Genomic DNA, 24,500 nt, shown 5'->3' with positions numbered 1-24,500 from the left:
CGTATCAAAGCGAGCATGGTGAAAACACAGGCCCAGCATCATCTGTTTAGCAGCCACAGGCATCCTTATGTTGGGGGCTTTGCTGACTGGGCTTATTGAGGCAGGGAAAGGAGGAGGAATGAGGCACCGCAGCCTTGCTCAGTGTGGACTGTCAGCCATTTTAGTAAGCTCCCTATAGTCCTCATGGGCACATTAACAAGGACTATGCGAACTTGACCAGGCATTTGCTGCATGAAGAATTCTTTAGAAATAAAAGAAAGATGGTGATTTCCCAGGAGAGACAGCATGTGGTCCATTAACTCTGACTAAGGTGAGGTGTTTGATGTTTTGTGAAACCCATATCTCACTTTTTTGAACTCCAAAGCCTAAACATAAAAGTGCGCTAAAAATCTTTACATAATAATGTCATCACGTCAGACCAGACTCTTAAAATGAAACCCCAATTCAATGTCGCTGTTTGTAAATTATGAAAGTTTCTCCCAATTACGTTACTTTACAGTGAGAACTTCCCAAAGAGCTGAGTTTTTGATGAGCATCATCATGATGGACTGAATGAACTCTTTCTTCAGTGCTCTATAAAAACTGAAAAACTTTGCCCATGAATAATGACTTGGCAGTGTTTTTACCATGCAATGCAATGGCTTCCTCTTAGCATTGCAGTAGCAATGCCAAAGCCTGAAACAAAATTGATTTTTTTTTTCTTGAAAAAAATGTCAGTTCTGTTATTGAAGCTTCCTCTGCAGCACCCAAGGTCAATGTATTGTTGAAGTGAATGCTGCTTGCTGCCTTTGCCAATTAATTTTTTCCAGTGTGCAGATAAATGTTAACTGAAGTATTTATCTAAAATGCCAAGTACATTTCATTCCAATTGTCAGAGAGTGGGATACATGCTGAATTTGCTGAGAGCTTTTGCTAATAATTGACCAAACACGTTGCTTTACCTCTAAGTCGATCGTATTGATGGACTGTAAATAGAAATAGGCATGAAGTTATCTTTACTTTAGCTGAAGAGCAGAAATGACAACTTTCCTCTTTATTTGAAACAGGAAACCAAAATTGACTGCGTCAGGGTGGCTACAAAAGGTATGTCTTGACTATCCCATCTTTTTATAACGCTATCAGAAATTTCCATTTATTTCTGGCTAAAAATATATACAAACTCTGTCAAATTTTAGACAACCAGAATTCTGACGCCAACTATTTGCTTTAGGCATAACTGCATTAATACTTTAAAACTTTTTAAAAATTCTTCTGTATTTCTTGATACTGATTTGTTACAGTAATCAAAGTCTGCATCTCTCTGCTTTCATCAACTTATTAGAGCACCTATTAATGTTTCAACAAAGATTCCATTTTAAATGTTATTTATTTTAAATTACTTTTTGGCTTCTAAAAATATTTCTAAAAACTAATTTTGTGACAGTCTCTCCTAGTTTAACAGCAAATCTGCCCTAATTCAATAAATTTTAATGTAAATCTAGTATCAATGGTCCAGTGGATTCTAAGAAGACTTTTTCTCTGCTTCTATTACTTTCATTATTTATATGTGTTTACTTAATGTGATTTTATTGACTCTCAAAGGACCACTTTCAAGTCAAACGACCTGCATTTCAGAATTCAGCAATGGATTAAAATCAGAATCCTTCAATTTGGCTTTTGAAATTCAATTTTTAGTTACAACATTTCCCCAACTCTTTTGAGTTTACCAATGATATTTGTTTACCTTTAAGTGTAGTGGGCATAAGCAGAGGCTAGGGTAATACCAAACATGCAGGATGTGTAATTTTGTCTTAGCACACTAGTGTAGACAGCAGTGGTAGTTACAAAAGATTGCATGCATTTAGCTTAGTCAGTATTTATATTCGCTCTAAGGTTTCTGTATACATATACCCTGAAGAAAATCAGCTTTCAGTGCAGCATTCCATGATTAAATAATGCACCTGCAATCCGAACAGTGACTTACACAGATAGTGAGCAGGTGATGGTTTTCCTTCAAGCCTTAACTTCATTTAAAGAGCCACAGGCGAATGAACATACTTTTCCAATCAGATATTGAGATATTGAAATTTTCCATAGATAAACAGTCATTTGGGTGATTTAATACAAGCCAGGTATCCCTATGAAAGTATATCTTTCCAAACATTAGCATGTTCAGGGAGAATAGGCTGATATGCATGGATTTTTCATAGAGCATTCCAAATAGTGTCTGTGATCAGATAGGCATAAGAAAAACTGAAAGTAGTCATTTCATAAGTTTGTGTGAATTTTGTGAAAATTAAGTGGCTTGATGTGACAATACCTTAAAACTAGATTGACTGCTGTATCCATGAAGGAAATTTTCACAGTGTCATTTAAAAACTCTCAGTCTTTGCACAATGCTATCAATCCTACCAGGTCAATTAGCAAATCTATTTAGTGCTGATATGCTCTGTGAGATGAGTAACACCATTGGATAATGCCAGACATCTTTTACCTCAAGGTATAGTTAACTCAGGTGGAAAATGAAATTGATTTCAAAGCATTTGGTTTCTTGTCCAGCATTGTTCAAATTCAGATTCTAGTATGTTTTAAACCTCTAAGTTTGTAATGTCTGTGTGTCTCAGGGCTAGTCAATCAATCTGTCAGTGACATTATTTGGAGTAAGCTGTTTGCTACAGATGGCCACACGTGTTCGCTAAAACTTACCCCTTGAACTACCACTTACAGAGTAAAATTAACAGCCATCAAACAAAAAAAAAGCAATGAGTTGAAGCTTCCAGAGAAGTAGTGAGAGATCTTTTGAGGAGCTGGTTTAAGGGAAATGAACTGCAACTATGTTAACTCATGTGAGGCATAAATACAGTCACAGTCTTTTCATGGAGTAGGGGAGTCCAAATCTAGAGGGCATAGGTCTAAAATGAGAGGGGACAGATTTAAAGGGAATCTGAGGACAACTTTTTCACAAAAAGATGGAGGATATATGGGATGAGCTACCAGAGGATGTAGAGGAAGGTAGAATTATAATGTTTAATTACAATTACAGACCTACATGCATTGGAAAGGTTTAGAAGGATGTGAGCTCAGGTACCAAATTTGGTCAGCATAACAAGTTGGGCCGAATGGCCTGTTTCTGTGCTGTATAACTCTATGACTATAAATTGCTTTATCAGCACACAGTATATGTATTGATTAACGGGATATAGATTAATATATAAAATAATCACCCATATTGTCAGCAAAAATTCACTGGGCAGGATGTCCCACATTGGGGAGGGTCAGACTATTTCCTGCAGTCTGCGGTTCCAGGATGCTTTGGCCTGTTAAGTGATAAAGACTCAAGCTAAGATGTTCACAGAGAGAGCATTGTGGTATCCTGCATTTTAATGATCTGCTGAAGAGAAAATAGATTAAGGAGTCTTGGAACTTCAAAATTCAAAGTTCAAAGTAAATTTATTATCAAAGTACATACCTGTCACCATATAAAACACTGAGATTTGTTTTCTTGTGGGAAATTGCAGTAAATCCAAGAAACACAATAGAATCCATGAAAAACTGCACCCAACAGAACAAACAATCAATGTATAAAAGACAACAAACTGTGCAAATGCAAAAGAGAAAAGAAAAACATTAATAACTAAATAAACAATAAATATCGAGAACCTGAGATGTAGAGTCCTTGAAAATGAGTCCATAGGTTGTGGAAACAGTTCAGTGATGGGGCAAGTGAAGTTATCCCCTCTGGTTCAAGAGCCTGATGGTTGAAGGATACTTACTGATCCTGAGCCTGGTGGTGTGGGTCTTGAGGCTCCTGTACCAGCAGCGAAGTGAGAGCATGGCCTGGATGGTGGAGTACTTGATGACAGATCCTGCTTGCCTGCAACAGAGCTTCGTGTAGATGTGCTGAATGCTCAGGGGGGCTTTACCCATGATGGACTAGGTCATATCCACTATTTTTTGTGGGTCTTTCCACTCAAGGGCATTTGTATTTCCATACCAGGCCATGATGCATCCAGTCAATATACTCTCCACCACACATCTATAGATGTTTGTCATTTAGATGTCATGTTGAATCTTTGCAAAATCCTAAGGAAGTAGAAGCACTGCCATATTTTCTTCATAATTGCACTTGCTCAGCCAGGACAGGTCTTCTGAAATGATAACACCGAGGAATTTAAAGTTGCTGACTATCACCATCTCAGATCCCCTGATGAGGACTGGCTTTCGGAGCTTTGGGTTCCTCCTCTTGAAGTCAATAATTAGTTTCTTGGTTTTGCTGACATTGAGTGAGAGGTTGTTGTGGCACCACTCAGCCAGAATTTCAGTCTCATTATTGCATGCTGATTCGTCACCATCTTTGATTCGGCCAACTACAGTGGTGTCATCAACAAACTTAAAGCACATTGGAGCTGTGCTTAGCCTCAGTGACTTAGATATAAAAAAGAGTAGGGCATGGTGCTAAACACAGAGTTTTGTGGTGCACTTGTACTGATGGAGATTGTGGAGGAGATGCTGTTGCCAATCTGAACTGACTGGGGTCTGCAAGTGAGAAGATCAAGCGATTTGATTTTTCTTAGGAAGTTCATTCAAAGTAAAAGCATTCAATTTAAAGCCAAGTCCAGAGGAACAAAGGGGCAGAAACATTTGCTTCAAAGGAAAAGCATAAAGGAAAGATATTAATATTTTGACTTTTCTAAGCTCTTCAACAATAATTCATTACCTGAATGAATGAGAGATTCCAGTTGTATCATTCACCTTCTTAACCAGTCTGACTGAGTTTCATTTCATTACCATTACTACACAGCTGAAGAGGACTAATTATATCATTTATTGGATGTTACTTTCTGAGACATATAGCAGAGACATATACTGTAGGTTTTTGAGGGTGAGGTGTCATTTTCATGAGTCTGACAGTGGAATCTTGAAAATGATCAAACTTATGAGTCTATAGTAATGCATTAATGATGGTGTGCATTATTCATGTCCATTTGTATGTTATCAGCAAATCTCAGCCCACATGTCCCAAATACACTTTGCAAAGAGGAAATCTCAAGCAGAGCAAAGTAATGAAAGACTTCTGAAGATTTAATGCAATGTAGGATGAACATTGGTCCAGACGTAGTGACTTTTGGTGAGTTGAGAAGAGAAGATACTGAGGAAGGAGAAGGGAGCAAATCCCTTATTGAAGGAGGAGAGATAGATGATGTCCGGTTGATAAAAACCACTCTTGCTTAGTGCTTCGTTTGAGAGCAGAGAACAGACATTTCCCCAATGAGGAATAGTTCAGAAAAGAGTATCTAGAAGAGAAACACATCTAAATGAAAATGACCTTATAACTGGTCACATTATTTTGTACATTAGCTGCATAAAGGTAAGCTATCATGTAAATTGAGTGATTATTTCTTTTACATTGAATATTATATGGAAGTGATGCAGATCTCTATGTAATAAACAAATGTAAGATTTAAATTATTTTCTGTGCAAGAGAAATTGGTTATCAACAAAATAAGTTGCATTGTCCGTAACATTCAATTTCTTTGAGAGAGAATTGTTGTAACATGTATGTAGGAGTATGGACACTGAGTAATTATTGTTGCTAGTCTAGCTTCAGTCTGGCTTTTTTTTCTCATGCATGCTGACCTGGAAATCTTCCTTTGCCTTAGCTGCGATAATTGTGACTCAGCTTACAACACCATACATTCGCATCGCCCCTGCTGCAGGCGACAACCAACTAACAGGTCAGATGTTCAACTACAGACCAGTCATAGTGCCTTTCTTTTTTGCCTCTTCGTCACTCACTCTCTCCCTTCACTTTCTGAGGTTTATTTTTTATTACTCTGTTACCTTCCACACAGCAAGTTCTTTTTGTTCTCACTACTGACATTCACCCCAACCTTAGGAGTTTGCAACTAACCCAGACACTTAGGGTATCTCTCTTCACTGCATGCTTTCATATTGCATTTTGTCTGTGAATGACTCATTGGGCCCGATGTGCGTAGATGTATGACTACCCTGACCTTACACTAACTCATGACTGGACAGAGAAATACTGTGGTGGAGAAATTAGTCTTTAATTGTCAAACTCAAATGCACGTGGAAGAAGTGGGCTCCGGTTGCACTGCTTTCTACATCCAGTTCCTCTGAAGGCATTAAATGTACAGATGTGAGTGAATCGGTTTTGTTGCATATTCACACTGATAACCAGAGGCAAATTTCTCCTCCAACGTTATCTTTGCTTGTGCATAGTTCCTTGAAGAGATTACTAAGTTGGCCTACTGGACAGTCAATCACAGGACGATTTGAATAGACTGAGTATTTGAAATCACACTATATTCATACCCCCATGAGCATAGTGTTGTGTTGATTGAGTTAAAGTAGAGTGGAGGGGTGGGCTATGATGCACCAAAGTATATTTTGGTCAACAACCACTTCGAGTCCCTCGGTGAGAGACCATTTCCAGTTTGAAACTTCACATATTTTACTCTTCGGAGGTGTCCGTACCACAATCAATTCCAGTCCTTTTGCCATTAAATGTCCACTCTGTTCAGTATAGAGTTTTTTCATCTGCTTCCCCATAAACAACAGTAATGCCTCCCAGATAATAACAGATAATCTCAGTTCATTTTTTTGGGAAAGAAGCCCTGGTGCATTCACTGGCTAACTGAAAATAGAGCTGAAGATTTGTAAGTATATTCAAATTCTATGTCATCAAAATATTGGTAGCTTATTTTCAGGTGGGGAAATTTGTATAGCACTATTATTTAATTGGCTTTTTCTCATATGTGCATTTTGTTATATCTAAAAGCTATTCAAATATCAATTGTTGATCAACGGTAGCAAATTGCCAAGGGGCAGAATATTGTTAGTTTAAGTCCCACTCCAAAGGATAGAACACAGAAAGTAGGCTAACATCCCAGTCAAGTCTTGTCTTTAGAGGGCTATCTTTCACATGAGTGTATCAAGCAGTAGTATATCAAGGCAACTGGACTTGCTGTGTTGTCTAGAAGACATTTCACCACTCATCTGAGAGGGTTCATCAGTTCTGATCCATGGTGTGTAGTTTTCTGGTTTACAAACTCTGTGAGTTGTTTAAAGGTATAGTTATCACATGATGAGAATAATTCTTTTATTAAGGGGTTGTTAAGAGTTGTAAGAGTTAATGAGAGAGTCGAACTTTGCATGAATGGAGGTGTGAACTGTTGTGGAGATGCTGGGGTAGAGATGTTCAGACTGCTTTGTAAGTCGCTGATAGGTGATGTCATACCCCACCCCTCTGTTCAGGCATGGGTTTTCCAGTTTGACAAAGATGGCTTCTTTAACCCCTCTTTCAAACTACTTGTCCTCCCTGTCCAATATGTGCACATTGTTATCATCAAAGGAGTGTCCCTTGTTCTTAGGTGTAGATATACAGCCAAGCCTCGACCTTAGCCCTACTATGTTGGGCATCCATTTGTGAAGTGGTTGTTCTGCCTCACCAATAACAGATCTGTGCAGTTCTCATTGCATTGGATAGCATAAACAATATTGTTCTGTTTATGTTTGAGTGTAGGATCCTAGGGGTGGACGAGTTTCTGTCTGAGTGTGTTAGTAGGTTTGAAAAAGCACAGGGATTTGGTGTTTGTTGAAAATCGTTCTGAGTTTCTCTGAAACACCAACTACACATGGGATGACTATATTTTTCCATCTGCTTTGCTCCTTACTGTTCACAGTTCGGATGATGTCCCTGTTGGTTTTCATTGCTGTCTTGATGAAGGCCCAGTCATTCATTCATTCATTATACTTTATTGTCACCAAACAATTGATACTAGAGCGTACAATCATCACTGTGATAATTGTTTCTGCGCTTCACGCTCCCTGAAGTCAGGGTACCCGCCATGGATAGGAACTGAATAAACCTCTCAGATGAGTGGCAAAACGTCTTCTAGACAACACTGCAAGTCCAGTGGCCTTGATTTACTACTACTTGATATTCAATGACCTGGAGGACTGAGAACATTCATTGACATATTTCATATGAGTAGTTAAACTGAGGCATTGTCTTCCCTCACTGGTGAATGTAAAATATTCCACTGCATTACCTTGAAGTGCACGGGAGATATCTCAGGTGTCCTTGCCAACTTGCATCTCTCAACCACAATGATTACCTGGTGACAGCCATGTTGCTATTTGTGGGATATTGCAGTGCACACATGTTGGCTGTTGTATATCCTATGCAACAACAGTGACTTTGCTGGGTTTAAAGTATCCTAATGTTGTGAAAGATGGGAAGTCCTTTTTTTCCCTCTGTTTTGCAAGTATCTCACTGGAAAGTGCAACTAAAACATGGGTCCAATTAATAGCTTTCAAATATTCCAAAGGGTGTTATGGGATTAGTAGTTTAGCACCCATTAAATATTTACATTGCTTGACAAATTTCACTTGAACAATTTTCTTGGGAAAAATGTATACCTGGAATGGACTGTCCTGCAGGCCTTTAATCTGTTGGTAGTTCTCCCAAATGTGGTTAGATAACAAGGAAAAATACGAACAAAATAATTATTCTGATCAGCATGCATGGACTTTCTCCTCTTTCCAAGTCATTTGTGTGTAGGTTAAGGTCGAGGTGAACAATTACTGTGTAAATCTTTCAATGAATAATACTTCGAAGAGTGTAAATGATTAGGAGTAACAAGTACCAGAATCAGAATGATTGGTGGCAAATCCTGGATCATTAATGGCCTTGTAAAGTCTTCTGGGTAAACCTAAATGGCTCAGAGTTGACTAAACACAAATACAGACAAGAGGAATGTGCAGTACTTAATTGGCACCATAGCCAGCATGAAAATAAAATACATTACAAATGATGCATAGAATATGCAAAATACAATTATATTTGGGTATTTTTAATAGATCACCTTTACCAAATTATTATACGCAACAATTGTTATGGGTGGTCTCAATTGGAAGGCATTACTTTGTTTATGCTTGATAAAAGTTTGGAATCTGAACTCTTCTTGAGCAAAAGTTTTGGCAATTGTTAATTTCTCTGTTCTGTCCTAAAATGCAAGGACATTTAGCGGTTCTAGCAGTCCTAGAACTGCTTTATATTTTAATCTTGTGCTCTTCTATAGCACAGTTGTAGAGGGTCAAGTTTATCTGCCTCACAGGAGCCTGATGTAAAATGAAACAGACTTTCATACTTTCTGCAACACAAACCAAATACATTTTAATGCTCTCTGGTGTTACTTAAGATTTATTGCTCCTCTTTTTCTCGTATTTGTGAGATAAATTTGTCATTTCAACTATGGTTATCTAAGCTATGACACTGCACAGTAATGTGAAAATATTAAGAGCCTACATACTGTGCAGGGTGTATGAATGTTCTGTGATAGTTTATTGAAACAAATGACTTGGCAATATTTCTTTGCTGTTCCTACAATATCAGAATGGATTGATGGACAAATTAGCTCATTCTGAATATGCTATTTAAGCAAATTAACTGGAAATGGAAAGTTCTTTCACTTTTGGGCCAATATTGTGACTTGAAACAATAGGCAAAATATAATCACTTCCATTGATTTTGCCACTGTATAAAATTTTCTTCCATGTGGGTGGAGCACCAGTTATAAATTGATTTGAGATTTTAAGCCGTGCATAGCTTTTCCAGAAGCAGAGTTTCTCTTAGGTTTATCTCCCTCAAATTCTTATCAAGGGCAGGCTGTGATGCTGTGGTGGGCTACTTAATCTAGGTTTCACATTTGGGATGGAAGAGGACTTAATTTAGAACATGCAGTAAGTGATAATATTAGCCAATTTAACTTCATAGTGTTAACTAAGAAACAGAAAACTGGAATAGGCTCGCCCACCCCCACCACCATCATTTGACCTCTGCTGACATGCTGCCCAGTTTGAGGATAAGTTCTATCTCATGGTAAGCTAGCCAGTGGCCACTGAAATTCGAGGTCATTGCTCCCAATTTCAAATCCGGCGAGCTCCTTGCATGGTTTCTATCCGTGCTGGGTTGAGCAGTGAGCTATCAACTCAGCCTCATAAAATGCAGTTAAATGCTACGGAGATGACAAAAATGCCACCTGATGCACCACAAGAAAGGAAGAGGAACAACAGTCTAGTGCTGGAGCTCTTGGATAAGTATTCCCTCAGCTGACCCTGTTTTGACAAAACCTTCCTTGGGAGAATGGGGGAAATGACTGCAGAGCTTTATTGAAGTTTACTGAGGTGTGGGATCTAATGGAAGCAATTGAGCATTTATGGTCAGAATCCAGTAGGATCTGTCCAGCATAATAAGATAATAATAATAATATGGTACTAATAAACTGCTTAAAAGTAAGATAACTTGATTAGTTAACATATTAGTATTTTAATTTTAAAAATGGGGAGAAATTTTTCCAAATGGTGAGTGGTCCCAAGTACTGCACTGCCGCACTGCCTGAAATGGGGTTGGGAGCAAATGTTTTTTGCAGCATTCTAACAGCATCAGGGTGAATTCTTGAAGATCTGAAAATGATAGCCAATGTGGGGAAAGAGTGGAACAAAATGGAAGCATCTTGCAAACAGATAGCACAGGTATATTGAAATGAATGGCCCTTTTCCTTAATGCATTATTGTTAAGATACCATCATGGGAAAAGGAGTAGGTGGCATTGGAAAGGGAGTGAGACAAGTTCAGTATTGGGGAGTATATGAGCCGTCCCCTACAAACTTTCATCTACTAATTCTGAGGGAAAGGCTATTTCAGCAAATGTTATTGTGGCATTCCTTCACACTATACAGGAAACTGTCTAAGTAACAGTTGATAAGAAAGCTTCATGTGCCAAAATGCTCCCTGCTAGTTATCTCATTCAAGCAGATATTAAATGTTTCTGCCAGGACTCAAATCATTCAGTGCTTGCCTGGATTATGAATAAATAGCTCAATATAGCTGTATGCGTGCAAAATGCAACCACAATTTGGAATTCTAAAAGGTGAAAGGGACTGTATTGTCTAAATGAAACAATAGAGATGGAATGCATGCCAAATAAGCTTATCTCACTCTTTCAACCACTGGAGCAACTAGTGAAAAAATTACTTTTTTTTAATACGATATATTTGAGGGTTAAGTCCTAGCCAATCAATGGTAGAGTGAGGATTTGTTCTTTTCTGATTCAAGTGTATTCAGGTATAGAATTGGCAGTTAATGTGAAACAGTTGAAGGTTAACTGCTGTTTGTGGGTTGATAACAGTTTTTTTTTGAGGGGGGGGTGAAATACTAATACATCCAGACCACATTGTCTATTTTACCTTGTCTTTCCACGGCACCACATCTCTCAATAAAATTCAGCCCAGAGAAAGAACTATTAACAAAAAAATGTAGAAGATCCAATGACCTTATTTATGTTGTTTAAAGATCAATGCACAAACATCTGCTTTAATACATAAGCTAAAATTTGAAATGAATGAATTAACGTGTCTGCCAAAGTCCCACACACTTTTTATAAAAACATTACGTGACCCTATTGATGTGATCATGTGCGCAACAAAATTTCAAGGCCAGGATTTGTTTCCTTAGTCTTTAACGTGCACAGTGACTTATACTTTACAGGTGAAAGTGGAGACACCTTGTTTCTTTAATCTTCCTCCTGTGTGAATTCACTGCCTTTCAGGAAGTGCGACTCGTAAACCGAGCGCAGAAGAGCCGGAGAAACAGACGGACCACACAGTGAAAATCGCCGGGGTTATTGCTGGAATTCTTCTGTTTGTCATCATTTTCCTTGGCATTGTGTTGATCATGAAGAAGAGGTATGTGAGGCAACAGGGAGAGAAAGAGTAATTTAATCATAGTGAGATGAATTCTATTACTTCACAACCCTAACCCTGTCTTAGTGCGGTTCTAATACGATAGTGCATCCAAAGAAATTCCTTTGCATTCATTGTTAGCATTGTGAATGGGCCCTTTTATTAAAAGGTAATCGCTAATATTTCTTATGGAAAGTAAGTATGTACATTTCCCAAAGGTCAATAGTTATATATTTTCACAGAAACAAAGCATTAAAAATTGCAAATAAAGCCCTCAAAATATTGATAAAACTCAACAGGCTGCACAGAATGAGAAAGGACTTTTCTTCATAGAGTGGCAATTTGTCTTTGGTCTGTGAACACATATGTTACACATGAATTCTATGTGGATTGTATGTTTTAGATCACTGCAGAAAACAGCATTGTTTCTACTGCCCCACAAAATGCAGTGGCACTGCTAGGGTTATCATAAGAATGCAACCACAAGCCATGCTGGTTCACAATATTACATCCATCCTCAGTAATAGCATAATTATACACAATCCCTAATATAGGAAATTTTTTAATCTGGATCATATGGTATTTGTGGGATGTGTGATCACCCTAATTAATCCTCACAAAAACTCATTGAAAATTCTGTTGTTTTAATTAGAAATGGTGGCACACTGTATATTACCATAGCAATGCTGCTCAGCTGAAACTAGTCTCAATTAAAGGTTCGACATTTTGCAAGAAATGTCAGTAAGATATAGAAATAACCATTATGGTACCACAATATCTAAAATATAAATTAAAGTGCAAGAATAAGATGTCTGAGGTCAATGTTTTATTAATAGCTGTGCCTGAGTTGTGATTTGGAGAGATTCAGAGTTGAAGTGCTTCTTAAGGAAAATGACTCCAGACGAGTTCATGTGACTGTGAAATTAATAAGGCTTTCAATACAGTCTGTGAAATATGCCACAAGATATTTCCAAATGTATCTCAAAGATAACCCAATAAACATCACATAATAAACACTGTTTTCAACTTGTCATGACTCAAGGTATTTCCATGTAGTCAAGTCCTCATGTATACCTTGACCTCTTCACCACCTGAGTATTATCATGTTCGATCCTCTGTACTTCAAAATTAATTGTGAGGAGTGAGCTGGAGAGACAAGTGAAGGGAGATTCTGACATCTGAGGTATAATAGAGTGCTGTCCTTAGAGTCATAAAGTTATAGAACAATACAGTACAGAACGGACTCTTCGGCCCCTCTAGCCCATGCCAAACCATTAATCTGCCTAGACCCATTGACCTGCACTCAGTCCATATCCCTCCCATCCATGTACCCATCCAAGTTTCTCTTAAGTGTTGAAATTGACCCTGCATCCTCCACTTGTGCTGGCAGCTCGTTCCACACTTTCACGACCCTTTGAGTGAAGAAGCTCCACTGGATGTTTCCTTAAACATTTCACTTTTCACCCTTAACCCAAGATCTCTAGTTGTAGTCTCACTCAACTGCAGTGGAAAAAGCCTGCTTGCGTTTATCCTAGCTACACCTGTTACGTGTCTGGTACTGGAAAGCTGGGTGGCCATGAATAACACACGAGAGACAGAAAGGTGAGGAACAAATGTGCTGCTCTTTATTTTATTTGTAGGTCATCTACCCAAAATGACCTCTTACATTATGTTCAGTACATAACATGCAGGGAAGCTTGACAGCAACCTTTAAGGGTCAAGATATGCATGAATACTTAACTTATCCCTCCTCTCATACACAGACCAGCTGCTGAACTATTAACATTCAATGGAATAATCATCAACTTCACACAACAACAAAAATCATTTTTTTCTCAAAACTAGGAAAAGACAATAGACTGCCTGTATTCCAGATATAACTCTGGGGATTTTTCTGCCCCATGGGCTGACTAGAGATCCAATCTGACTGCCTGTTCCTTTGAGAGTACTAACGACCTGGGAATGATGTTAAAGTCATTTTATCTCTTTGGTGTATGTATAGATCTTGGCTTGGGTAGTGAGGGGCACCTCAGAAAGCACAGTTGATGGGGGACCACTGGCTGTGTCATTTGATCATAATAGAACCCTGTCCCTTTTCTGCACTGGATCTGGATTGGTCCATTTGTGCTGTTTTTCAGTTGCCTCAGAAGTGGGCAACAGCTGATCAGCATGCCTTCTCCAGATGTTGCGGTGACTAGTTTCCACTGTGTACAACACAGGACCAGATTGTGCCACCACCCCCAGCAGGTATCCACTCCATTCCAGAGATGTAGTTCCAGGCAAGTAATCTCCCTCCTGCTGTGGAACTTCTGACACATCTCTCTGCTTGGGTTTTCTGTTCATTTGGCACAATCTGTTTTGTGTTTGGGTGTCTAATCAGGTCAAGTCAGGTGCAAAGCTTCTTTTCATCAGTGCAGTGGCTGGAGTAATTTTTGTGGTGGCATGAGGTATATTGAGTTATGTCAACAAGGAAGTGTTAAGATGCTGGTTGAGGGATCCACTTCCCACTGAAGCCTTGAGGGCTTGTTTCATTGTTTGTATAAATTGTTCAGCAAGGCCATTAGTGGCTGGATGATATGGTGCTGACTTGATGTGCTGAATACCGTTTGCTTCCATAAGTGCCTTGAACTCTTCAGACATGAGCTGTGGGCCAATATCACTTACAAACTATTGAGGAAGCTTGAAACAGCTAAAGCTGGAACATAGCTCCCCAATACATTTTTCAGATTTAGTACTCTTCATGATGGAAACCTTGGGCCATTTGCTTTATGTGTCCATTATAGCCAAGAACAAATTCTGCAAAATCTGTGTGAATCCTCTGCCAGGGTTCTTCAGGCCATCCCCATGAATTGAAAGAAGCAAGCTGAGGAACATTTCTCACTCACTGACAATGTGGGCATGCTTTGGTCTCTTCAATGGTCACATGCAGTCCTAGCCCTATGAGGAAAGAGCTGCATGCAGTTTGTTTCACATGCACTGCGCCACAGTGACCTGTAAATAGCTCATCTGACACTTGCTTTCTTAATGGTGGAGGAATGACAACACAGTCACCCCATAGTAAATATCCTGCTTGGACTGTGAGCTCCTCCTATTGAGTCAATTAAGGTTTCAATTCGATAGTTAGCTCTCCTTTCCATTTGGGAGTTAACATGTCCACTACTTTAGGTAGAATAGGGTCAGTACGTGTGTGCTTCTGGACTTGTACCACAGTTGTCAGAGCTGCAAGTACTTCCTTGAAGAGATGGCTCTGGAGCTGTAATAGGTAAGGGAACTCTGGATAGTCCATCAGCATTCGAATGGTGCTTGAATCTCCTGTGCATTTTATCATACAGATGTGCAGATTGTAACAAAGCCCTTTGTTGCAGTCGACTAGCAGCTGGGGAAGGAATGCCTGCCTGTGAACCAAGGATTAGCATCAAGAGGCGATGATCTGTCAGTAGTGTGAATCGTCGGCCAAAGAGGAATTGATGGAATTTCTTAATTCCAAAGACAATTACCTTCTGTCTCAACCTTATGTTTCTTGCAACAGTTTGCGATCTCTCTACAAATTTGCTCTTCTAAATCCCACAGACTGTTGGGTGATGTATAATATAATTTTTTAATATAATACCTTTCTAATTCCTCAGTTCTATTTGTAAAGCCAGTTACTTGTGTCCTGCACCTTAGGTGTAACTACCTCCCTCTATTTCCTCCATGTTGTTCTCCAGTCCTGAAGAAGGGTCTTGGCCCAAAACATTAACTCTTTGTTCATTTCCATGGATGCTGCCTGACCTGCCAGATTCGTCTAGCATCTTGTACGTGTTGCTTTGGATTTTCAGCATCTGCAGTATTTCTCATGTCCCTGTATGTTCTTGTCTATCAATCCCTCAACCTCCTGAATGATCCGGAGTTCATTCATTTCCTGTTCCATCCCCTTGGTCTGCTAGAGGCTGTAGCAGGATGCACATCTTGCAGGTAAGTGACACTGGAGATCTCCCTGCTTTCCTACATCCAGCAGTAGCAGCATTCCACTATCCTGCTTGGCATCCCTACAGCTCTAAATGTACAATTAGAAAGAAAGCCTTGATGATCCAAAGCCTCACCTTCCCACTCTCACAGTGACCACTCCCACAATGGGTATCCCACTAAAGCCTAACTTCTTTATATTGGCCCTTGTCAAGTGTCTAGTGCTGCACAATCCAATGCCTTCTCAGGAACTGTGGCATGTTAAACCTGCTGACTGCCCTTGTTCACTTCTTTTAAACTCTTTCTTCCTCTACGCAATATGATGTCTTCTAAGGAACTGTGGTATGTAAAGTGTATTAAAGAGTATATTCTGGTCAAGCAAAATTCACCACACTTGCCTAAAGAACTTTGAGTGGGACCTATGTATATTGGTCATCTATGATAAAGAAAGAGTAATTAACTACTTTTACCCTTCTGATTAGTTTCTCTTTCCTAAGACTGAATAGAGTCCATTAAGACTTTTTTACCCCTCAGGTGAGAAGTGTGATGTTACATAAGCCTATTGAGGTTAATGAAAGCAGTTTAAAAAAAGACAAATGAAGCCAAGCTGGCATAATTTGATTAGAATGCTGTGGTTTGAACCCTTGAGTATTTGTAGACAAGATTTACTCAGGTTATGTCCTTATAAGTCACAAATCTGTTTCCTATTCAACAGATGTATAGTTCTCTTGAAGACTAAGGGACAGAGGGAGGATGCCTTATCTTGCAAAAATGCAGCTGTTTTTGTTAGAATGACAGCAGAACCTAAAGCAATTACTGTGGTCATTGCTCTGGCTTTATCTCAGTAGCCTATGGATTCACATATCTGCATTAAATACAGTAACTCTCCTATAATCCCCCACCTTCACAGTCATTGGTCTGATCTGCAGACCATATTTGGAATGATTCCATTTGTATGCAATGAAGTGGAGCTCAGAATTTCTGGAGGCCAAGTCACCAAGGAAGTGGACAGCCTTCTGTGATCTTCCGGCAATCTCCAGGGCATTGCTGTGAACAACTCAGTAGAAAAGACACAGGATTTTTAAAGCAGCTGCACAGAAATTCCAATGCACATGAAACACAGTCTGAGGGTAGAGTTTAGTTGTAGCATCAATGATGTCATGGACTTTTCTCCAATTGCAATGCCCTTTCTCCTTCTGTGGGTTGGCTCAAACTGTGACCAGGCCCCTGGAGTGTAGGATGGGCCATAGTCTAGGCACTTACCAATATCAACAGCACTTATTGGTGTAAGAGTGAGTGTAGAAAGAGACATTCCTTATAGTCAGGAATGGGGGGAGACATTGGCCCAGGCTTTGAACAAGGGTGAAGTATGAGTTGGTCAACATCTTCTAACAGATGACTTCACAGGGGCAGAGAGGAGATGTGGAGGGATGGGGCAAAGTGGAAACAGGATTATAGGAGTGGGGTGAAGTAGTAAGAGAGTAATAGGATCATAGATGGTACAGATGGGAAGCTGGGACAGACTGCAAATCATGAGGATGTTTAGTTTTCATGGGAAGAGCTTAAGCTGAGGACATCTGAAAGTATTTCACTTATCATTAGACATTATGTCTCAGCATGACAGAGCTCAGACCACGTTGCCGAGGAGTGAACACCAGTAACTACTTCCAGGACAACATACCCAACAGTAGTCATATGGCACTGTTGCTAAAATCACAACAGAAAATTGCAAGTGGTGTTTAATGACAGGCATGCTCTTCTGCAAACAGTTGCAAATTTGACTTACACCAGGTTGAAATGATTTTCCATCTCATTATGCTGAAAAAGAAATCACTATGCAATCCATTTATGAGGTGTGTATTTCAAAAGCTTTTTGTTTCCTGATTTGAAAAGCTTTGGATGAGGAGAATGGAAATGGCCAAAGAGAATTGGCCAGAGAAGCTATGAAAACTGATGGTTTTCCTAGCTGATGTGAGAAATGAGTTTAGTTATGGTGAATGACAGGCTACCACGTAAGTCAAAAATACAAAATGCTGGAAACACTTGGCAGGATGAGCAGAATCTTTGGAATGTGAAACAGAGTTAACTTTCAGGTCAAAAGCCCTTTGTGACAGGATATGGGGAAGGGGTTAACAAAAGCATCATTTAGATGAAGAAGGTCATGTGAGTGACTCCTCCAAGGACATCTACCACTTCAGTTCAGAATTCCAAGGATGGGTAAGCCAGACCAAGATTTATGAGCATCATTTGCTTCCGAATTTCAACCAATGCATTTAGAAGTGAGCATGTCCTGATACAACCTTTGGTAATTTCTGCCACAATTTTTATGTGCATTTTCTTGCTGTGTTGATCAACCTACAAACTTAAGCGTGGCAGATTTTTCTTGGTCGCAATCAACAGTGAGCACCAGCTTTGACCTTTCTTAGGAGGAAGGCCATGAGATCTTCCATCTCTGAGGACAAAGCAAAAGAAAGTTAGTTTCAGGAAAACAGGAACTGTTGAAAATATCCTCCAAATGAGACAGCATCTGTGGAGAGAGAAATAGGGTGAAAGTTTCACATTGTTAATATCATCAGCAATGGAAAGTTGCTAATAAGTATTTTATAAGGATGTCTACAAAAGGATGCAGTGGTTAGAGAAAAACAACAAAATGTGTGATAAAGGTTGTTTCTCAAACTGGAGACCCCAGACTAATCATTTTCTCAGAAGTTGGTGCTAGGCCCATTGTTGTTCATCATCAATGTCTCTGATTAGATTAAAAAATATACAGAGCACAGTTAGTAAATTTTCAAATGACACTAAAATAGGTGTTTTTGTATAAAGTTACCAAAAGTTACAGGGGAATCTTAATCAGCTGCGTAAGTGAGCTGAGAAATGGCAAATTGAGTTTAATTTGGATAAGTGCAGGGTGTTGTATTTTGGAATGTCAAATCCATAAAGAACTTTCACAGTTCTTTCATGGCCTTGAGGACTGTTGTAGAACAAAGGGACCTCAGAATACAGATACTATATATAAGACCATAAGACCATCCTCCCATCCTAAATAACCAAGAACCTATCGGCTTCCACTTTAAATATACCCAATGACTTGGCTTCCACAGCCATCTATGGCAATGAGTTCTATAGGTTCTCCACCCTCTGGCTAAAGAAATTCCTCCTCATCTCTGTTCTAAATTGATGTCCCTTTATTCTGAGGCTGTGCCTTCTGGTCTTAGACTTCCCCATTATAGGAAACATCCTCTCCATGTCCACTCTATCTAGGCCTTCAATACTTGATAGATTTCAATGAGATCCCCCCCCTTATTCTAAACAGGCCCAGAGCCATTAAATGCTCCTCATACATTAACCCTTTCATTCCCAGAATCAATCTCGTGAACTTCCCCTGGACTGCCTCCAATATCAGCACATCCTTTTACAGATAAGGAGCCCAAAACTGCTCACAATTCTCCAAGAGCGGTCTCACTAATGCATTATAAAACCTCATTATTACATCCTTGCTTTTATATTCTAGTCCTCTCAAAATGAATGCTAATATTGCATTTGCCTTCCTTACCACTGACTCAACATGCAAGTTAACCTTCATGGAATCCTGCACATGGATTCCCAAGTCACTTTGCACATCTGAGTTTTGAATTTTCTCCACATTTAGAAAATAGTCTACACCTTTAGTCCTTCTACCAAAGTGCATGACCAAGCACTTCCTTCTCTATATTCCATCTTCCACTTCTTTGCCCATTCTCCTAATCTGTCTATGTCCTTCTGCTGGCTCCCTGCTTCCTCAACACTACCTCCCCCTCCATCTATCTCCATATCGTCCACAAACTTTGCCACAAAACCATCAATTCTGTCATCCAAATCTTCGACATATAATATAAAAAGAAGTGGGCCTAACACTGACCCCTGTGGAACACCACTAGTCACCAGCAGCCAACCAGAAAAGCCCCCTTTATTCCCACTTTCTGCTTCCTGCCAATCAACTAGGTTCACTGAAAGTAGAATCATATGTGGACATGGTGGTTAATAAGGAATTTAGCACCCTGGTCTTCATTGTCAGGGCACTGAGTATAAAAATTGGGAGGTCATAATGTGATTATATAAGTCACCGATGAAATCATACTTGGATTTTTCAGTTTTGATCAATCTACTATACGAAAGATGTTATGAAACTGGAAAGAGTACAGAAAGGGTGTGCAAGGATGCTGTTAGGACATGAGTGACTGAATTAGGAAGAGAGGTTGGACAGGCTACGACTTTATTCCTTGGAGTGCAGGAGAATGGGAGGTAATCTTATAGAGGTCTATCAAATCATGAGGGGGATAGGCTGTTTAAAACTTCATCCAAAGGCACTCATCAGCCATGGTTGGAAGTTTATCTAGAAGAAAGGAAATGCCAATCTTAAACCTCCATTGCCTTGCTGCTCTACCCACTCAGAGGAAAAATTCAGAGCTGGAGTCCCTGAGGCAGTCCAACATTGAGTTCAACGATGACTGACAACTCCTGTGACGGAGTTGTGTCAGTCTCTGCCGTTGCTTTGGATTCATCAGCTGCATGGACAACAGCTTGTTCTCCATATCATACTGTCCTGTCACATAGACAGCTAGGATGCAATATCCATGGTTGACCCCGAACAACAGTGGACCTCCTATCCGAAGTGGTGAGATAGTTCATCAAGGACAAGAAGGAAACATAAAACCAAGGAAGGTAAGCTAGATAAATGAGACAAATAGACATTCCTTTGGAGAGAGGAGCAGAGCTTCTGCAAGGTGGCCATGAATAATTGGCAATCATGTAAACAATAATCAATGCTGTGGATGCTGCTGACTCTGAAGTAAAACAGTAGATGCTCAGCAGGACAGACAGCATCTGTGAAAAGAGAAGCAAAGTCAACACTTCAGGCAAAAGGCCATTCGTTAGTGCTGGCAAAGACAAAGATAAACAGGTTCAAGATGTTGAGGAAAGGTAGAAGGGCAGCAGGAACAATAGGGGAAGCGTCCAGAGACCCATCAGTCCTGGTCTAAAATGCAGGTTTGTACACACAACCCTTTGATCTACAGGATTTCTGATACTTACAAACCTCTACGTAGAAAATTTTGTCTCTTCCCAACAACATCAATCCCTTATCCTAAGGTTATTTTAGAGGGAACTAATGTATAAGTAGGAATGGTTTGATTAAATGGCAGAATAGACCTGAGAAATTAAGTTGTTATTTGTAGTCCTCTTTTCTTCCAGACAGGCATCGTGCAAAATCCTAAATTATGAGATAGCCTCCTGCTGATGACCAGTGAACATTTTTGAAGTGTCTGTTGGGTGTGTCACTTTGACAGCCTGAAGTGTCTATTAGTGTACAGAGAAGGGAAGGCTGCCTAGTCTGCTACCAAGTTTGTTCTCAAAGTTAAAAGTTCAAAGCAAATTATTATCAAAGTACATATTTGCCACCATATACAATCCTGAGATTCATTTCTAGTGAGAATACTCAATATAATCCATAATAGAATCAATGAAAGACCGCACCAACTTGGGCATTCAGCCAATGTGCAAAAGCAGCAAACTGTCTATAACATGGAACATAGAAATCTACAGCATATTACAGGCCCTTCGGCCCGCAATGTTGTGCCGACCGTGTAACCATAGCCCTCTATTGTTCTAAGCTCCATGTACCTATCTAAGAGGATCTTAAAAGACCCTGTTGCATCCGCTTCCGCCACCACTGCCAGCAGTGCATTCCATGCACCCACCACTCTCTGTGTGAAAAACTTACCCCTGACATCCCCTCGGTTCCTATTTCCAAGCACCTTAAAACTATGCCCCCTCGTGTTAACCACTTCAGCCCAGGGAAAAAGCCTCTGGCTATCCACATGATCAATGCCTTGCATCGTCTTGTACACCTCTAACAGGTTACCTGTCATCCTTCGCCCCTCCAAGGAGAAAAGGCCAAGTTCATTCAGCCTATGCTCATAAGGTACACACTCCAATCCAGGCAACATCCTTGAAAATCTAAATACAAAGAGAAATAAATAATAATAAACAAGCAATAACTTTTGAAAACATGAAATGAAGAGCCCTTGAAAATGAGTCCATAGACTGTGGGAACACTTCAATGATAGAGTGAGTGAAGTTATCCCTTTTGGTTCAAGAGCCTGATGATTGAGGGGGTAGTAGCTGTTCCTAAACCCGGTGGTGTGAGTGCCTGTACCTTTATCCTGATAGCAACAGTGGACCGAGAGCATGAGCTGGGTGGCGCAGGTCACTGATGCTAGGTGCTACTTCCTGTGACAACACTTTGTGTGGATGTGCTCATTGGTGGGGAGGGGTTACCGTGATGGACTGGGCTATATCCACTACTTTTTATAGGATTTCCTTTCAAGGGCATTGGTGTTTCCATATCAGGTTGTGATGCAGCCAGTGCTCCACCATACATCTATAGAAGTTTGTCAAAGTTTTAGATGTCATGCCAAAGTACATATGCTGTCATGCTTTCTTCGTAATTGTACTTGTATCCCAGGAAAGGACCTCCAAAATAATAACACCAAAGATTTTAAAATTGCTGATTTTCACCACCTCTGATCCTCCAATGAGGACTGGCTCATGGACTTCTGGTTTCATCCTTATGAAGTCCATGATCAGCTCTTTGTTCTTGCTGACATTGGGTAAGAGGTCATTGCTGTTCCACCACTCAGCCAGATTTTCTATCTCCCTCCTATATGCTGATTTGTCACCACCTTTGATTCATCCTACAACAGAGGTGTCATCAGCAAACTTGAATATGGTGTTGGAGCTGTGCTTAGCCACGCAGTCAGAAGTTTAAAATGAGCAGCGTGAGGGGCTAAGCGCACAACCTTGTGGTGCACCTGTGATGATAGAGATTGTAGAGGATCTGCTGAGATTCTTCAACCTCCTTTTGCCCTGGGACTGAGGGAATTGTGAAACTGAAGTTTCGCCGAATGGGCTAAGTGGTGCAGTTCTGATGTGACATCTTATCTGGCTCCATTGTGCTGCTGCCTCAGGAGTTCAGAACTCACATCTCCAGATTCAGGAGCAGTTATTACCCCTCAACCATTATGCTCTTGAGGCAGAAAGGATAACTTCATTCATCTTCACATGCCCCATCATTAAACAGTTCCCAGAACCCATGGATTCACTTTCAAGGACTGTTCACCTCATCTTCACAATATTCATTGTTTATTTATTTGAACTTTGAAATTTGAGTTTATTTATTATTTTTTCTTTCTTTTTGTATTTGCACAGTTTGCTGTCTTGTTGTCCTCCTTGTTGATGCAGTCTTTCTTTGATTCTGTTATGGTTATTGGACTTATTGAGTATACCCGCTGTGAAAATGAATCACAGAGTTGTATGCAGTGGCATATATGTACTCTTATTGTAAATTTACTTCGAACTTTGAGAAGTGAGTGAGATTTTACTATATTATCCTTTATCTTTTGGACTGATGCTAGAATATCCAGAAAGTTAATTGTTTTGATGGTTGCTCATCTGGTTGCATTCATTTTGACACAGATTCCAATTATTTGTGATTACCATGTTAATGAAAATAACAAAATAATGTAAAATGTGAGTTAGGAAACACTATGCAAGCATTTCATAGAGTCACTAGAAGATCCAAACATCCATCTCAAGCACATGGAAATTCAGACCACTTCTTTATATATATAAAACTTGCCTGTCATGTCATAACTTCAATGATGGAGTCATGGAATATCACAAAATATCAAAATTTGTGAACTTGATTAGTCTCTTTATGAGTCACTAACTCTTTCTTCCATGCAGTTGGAGAGTTTCAGCTTTTCATTTTTAGTATTTATTTCATTCTTGGAAATGAATTTTTATTTGTTATTCTAAACTACCGGATTTTAACATGATCCCTTAATAATTACTGCAGTGATCCTTTATGTTATTCATTACATTGAACATCAGCTGACTACAACAGGGTAATTGGCATCTAAGGCACAAGAAACAGAATTATGGCAATAAATAATTGTAATTACTGACAGCACAGAGTGGAAGGAAGCAAGCTACCCTTTAGTGACTTTCCAGGGAACAATTGCTCCCTTCAGTATCAGATAGCACTAAATGCAACGCAGATTTCCTTATGCTGCTAGGGATTCCTGAGGAAGATTCATAACTCATATACTCAGCTAGTGATTGTGTTGCAGCTGTAATGGGGGGGGGGGGGTGTGATACAATATGCATAAAGATTACCACCAAAAAAATGAATGCAAGCAATCAAACTAAAGTTATGTAAATTAGATTTGTACTTGTGAAGTTCTTAATTATATCAGTTCTATGGTGAAAGATGTGCTGAACAAAGTTGTCACTTTAAATTTGAATGAGAATAGGTTTGAGTTTGAATAGGTTTGAAGGTTTACTAGTGGCTATATCCACTTCTTCTAAAACTAATTCTTCAGAGTAATATTCAGAGTCCAGATAAGAAATTAAAACCTCAAGAACAAAATAACTTTATTTTTTGCCATTAATAATAGTGTAACACAGCCTGGATTGAAGAATAGAATAGCGGTTACATGATGAACATACCAGCAGCAACAACCCATTCAGTGTTCATCCCTAAATCCTTTCTTCATGTGTAATCAGATCATCTCCCATTTGCTCACTTTGGTTCCACCCTCCCAAACACCTTTCCCTGAACAAAAGGAATAAAATCCCAGTTTTACTCTTTCCAATTGACCCTAACTCCCACAGAGGAAAGCAGTCTAGGTTTTTATTCTGCTCCATCCAGATTTTGATGACCAAGAATCAGTGTAGAGGTTCACTTTAATAATTATTATAGAATTATCA

The 24,500-nt window shown here is 39.5% G+C and overlaps 1 protein-coding gene across 14 annotated transcripts in view; it reads left to right on the top strand.

Moving 5' to 3' along the window:
* Positions 1 to 24,500, top strand: part of LOC140728571 (receptor-type tyrosine-protein phosphatase mu-like) — a 994,862-nt gene that overhangs the window by 731,040 nt on the left and 239,322 nt on the right. For 9 of the 14 annotated variants that reach the window (XM_073047511.1, XM_073047615.1, XM_073047563.1 and 6 more), the window contains exons 13-15: positions 1,047 to 1,083; positions 5,640 to 5,714; positions 11,615 to 11,750. In XM_073047511.1, coding sequence (XP_072903612.1) covers positions 1,047 to 1,083; positions 5,640 to 5,714; positions 11,615 to 11,750 — 248 coding nt within the window. The remainder of the gene's footprint in view (positions 1 to 1,046; positions 1,084 to 5,639; positions 5,715 to 11,614; positions 11,751 to 24,500) is intronic. The other 5 variants (XM_073047621.1, XM_073047608.1, XM_073047590.1 and 2 more) reach the window with 1 other exon arrangement.

Source organism: Hemitrygon akajei, chromosome 1, assembly GCF_048418815.1.
Source record: "Hemitrygon akajei chromosome 1, sHemAka1.3, whole genome shotgun sequence".
Lineage (NCBI taxonomy): Eukaryota > Metazoa > Chordata > Chondrichthyes > Myliobatiformes > Dasyatidae > Hemitrygon > Hemitrygon akajei.
This window is presented reverse-complemented; position numbering and strand designations above follow the sequence as displayed.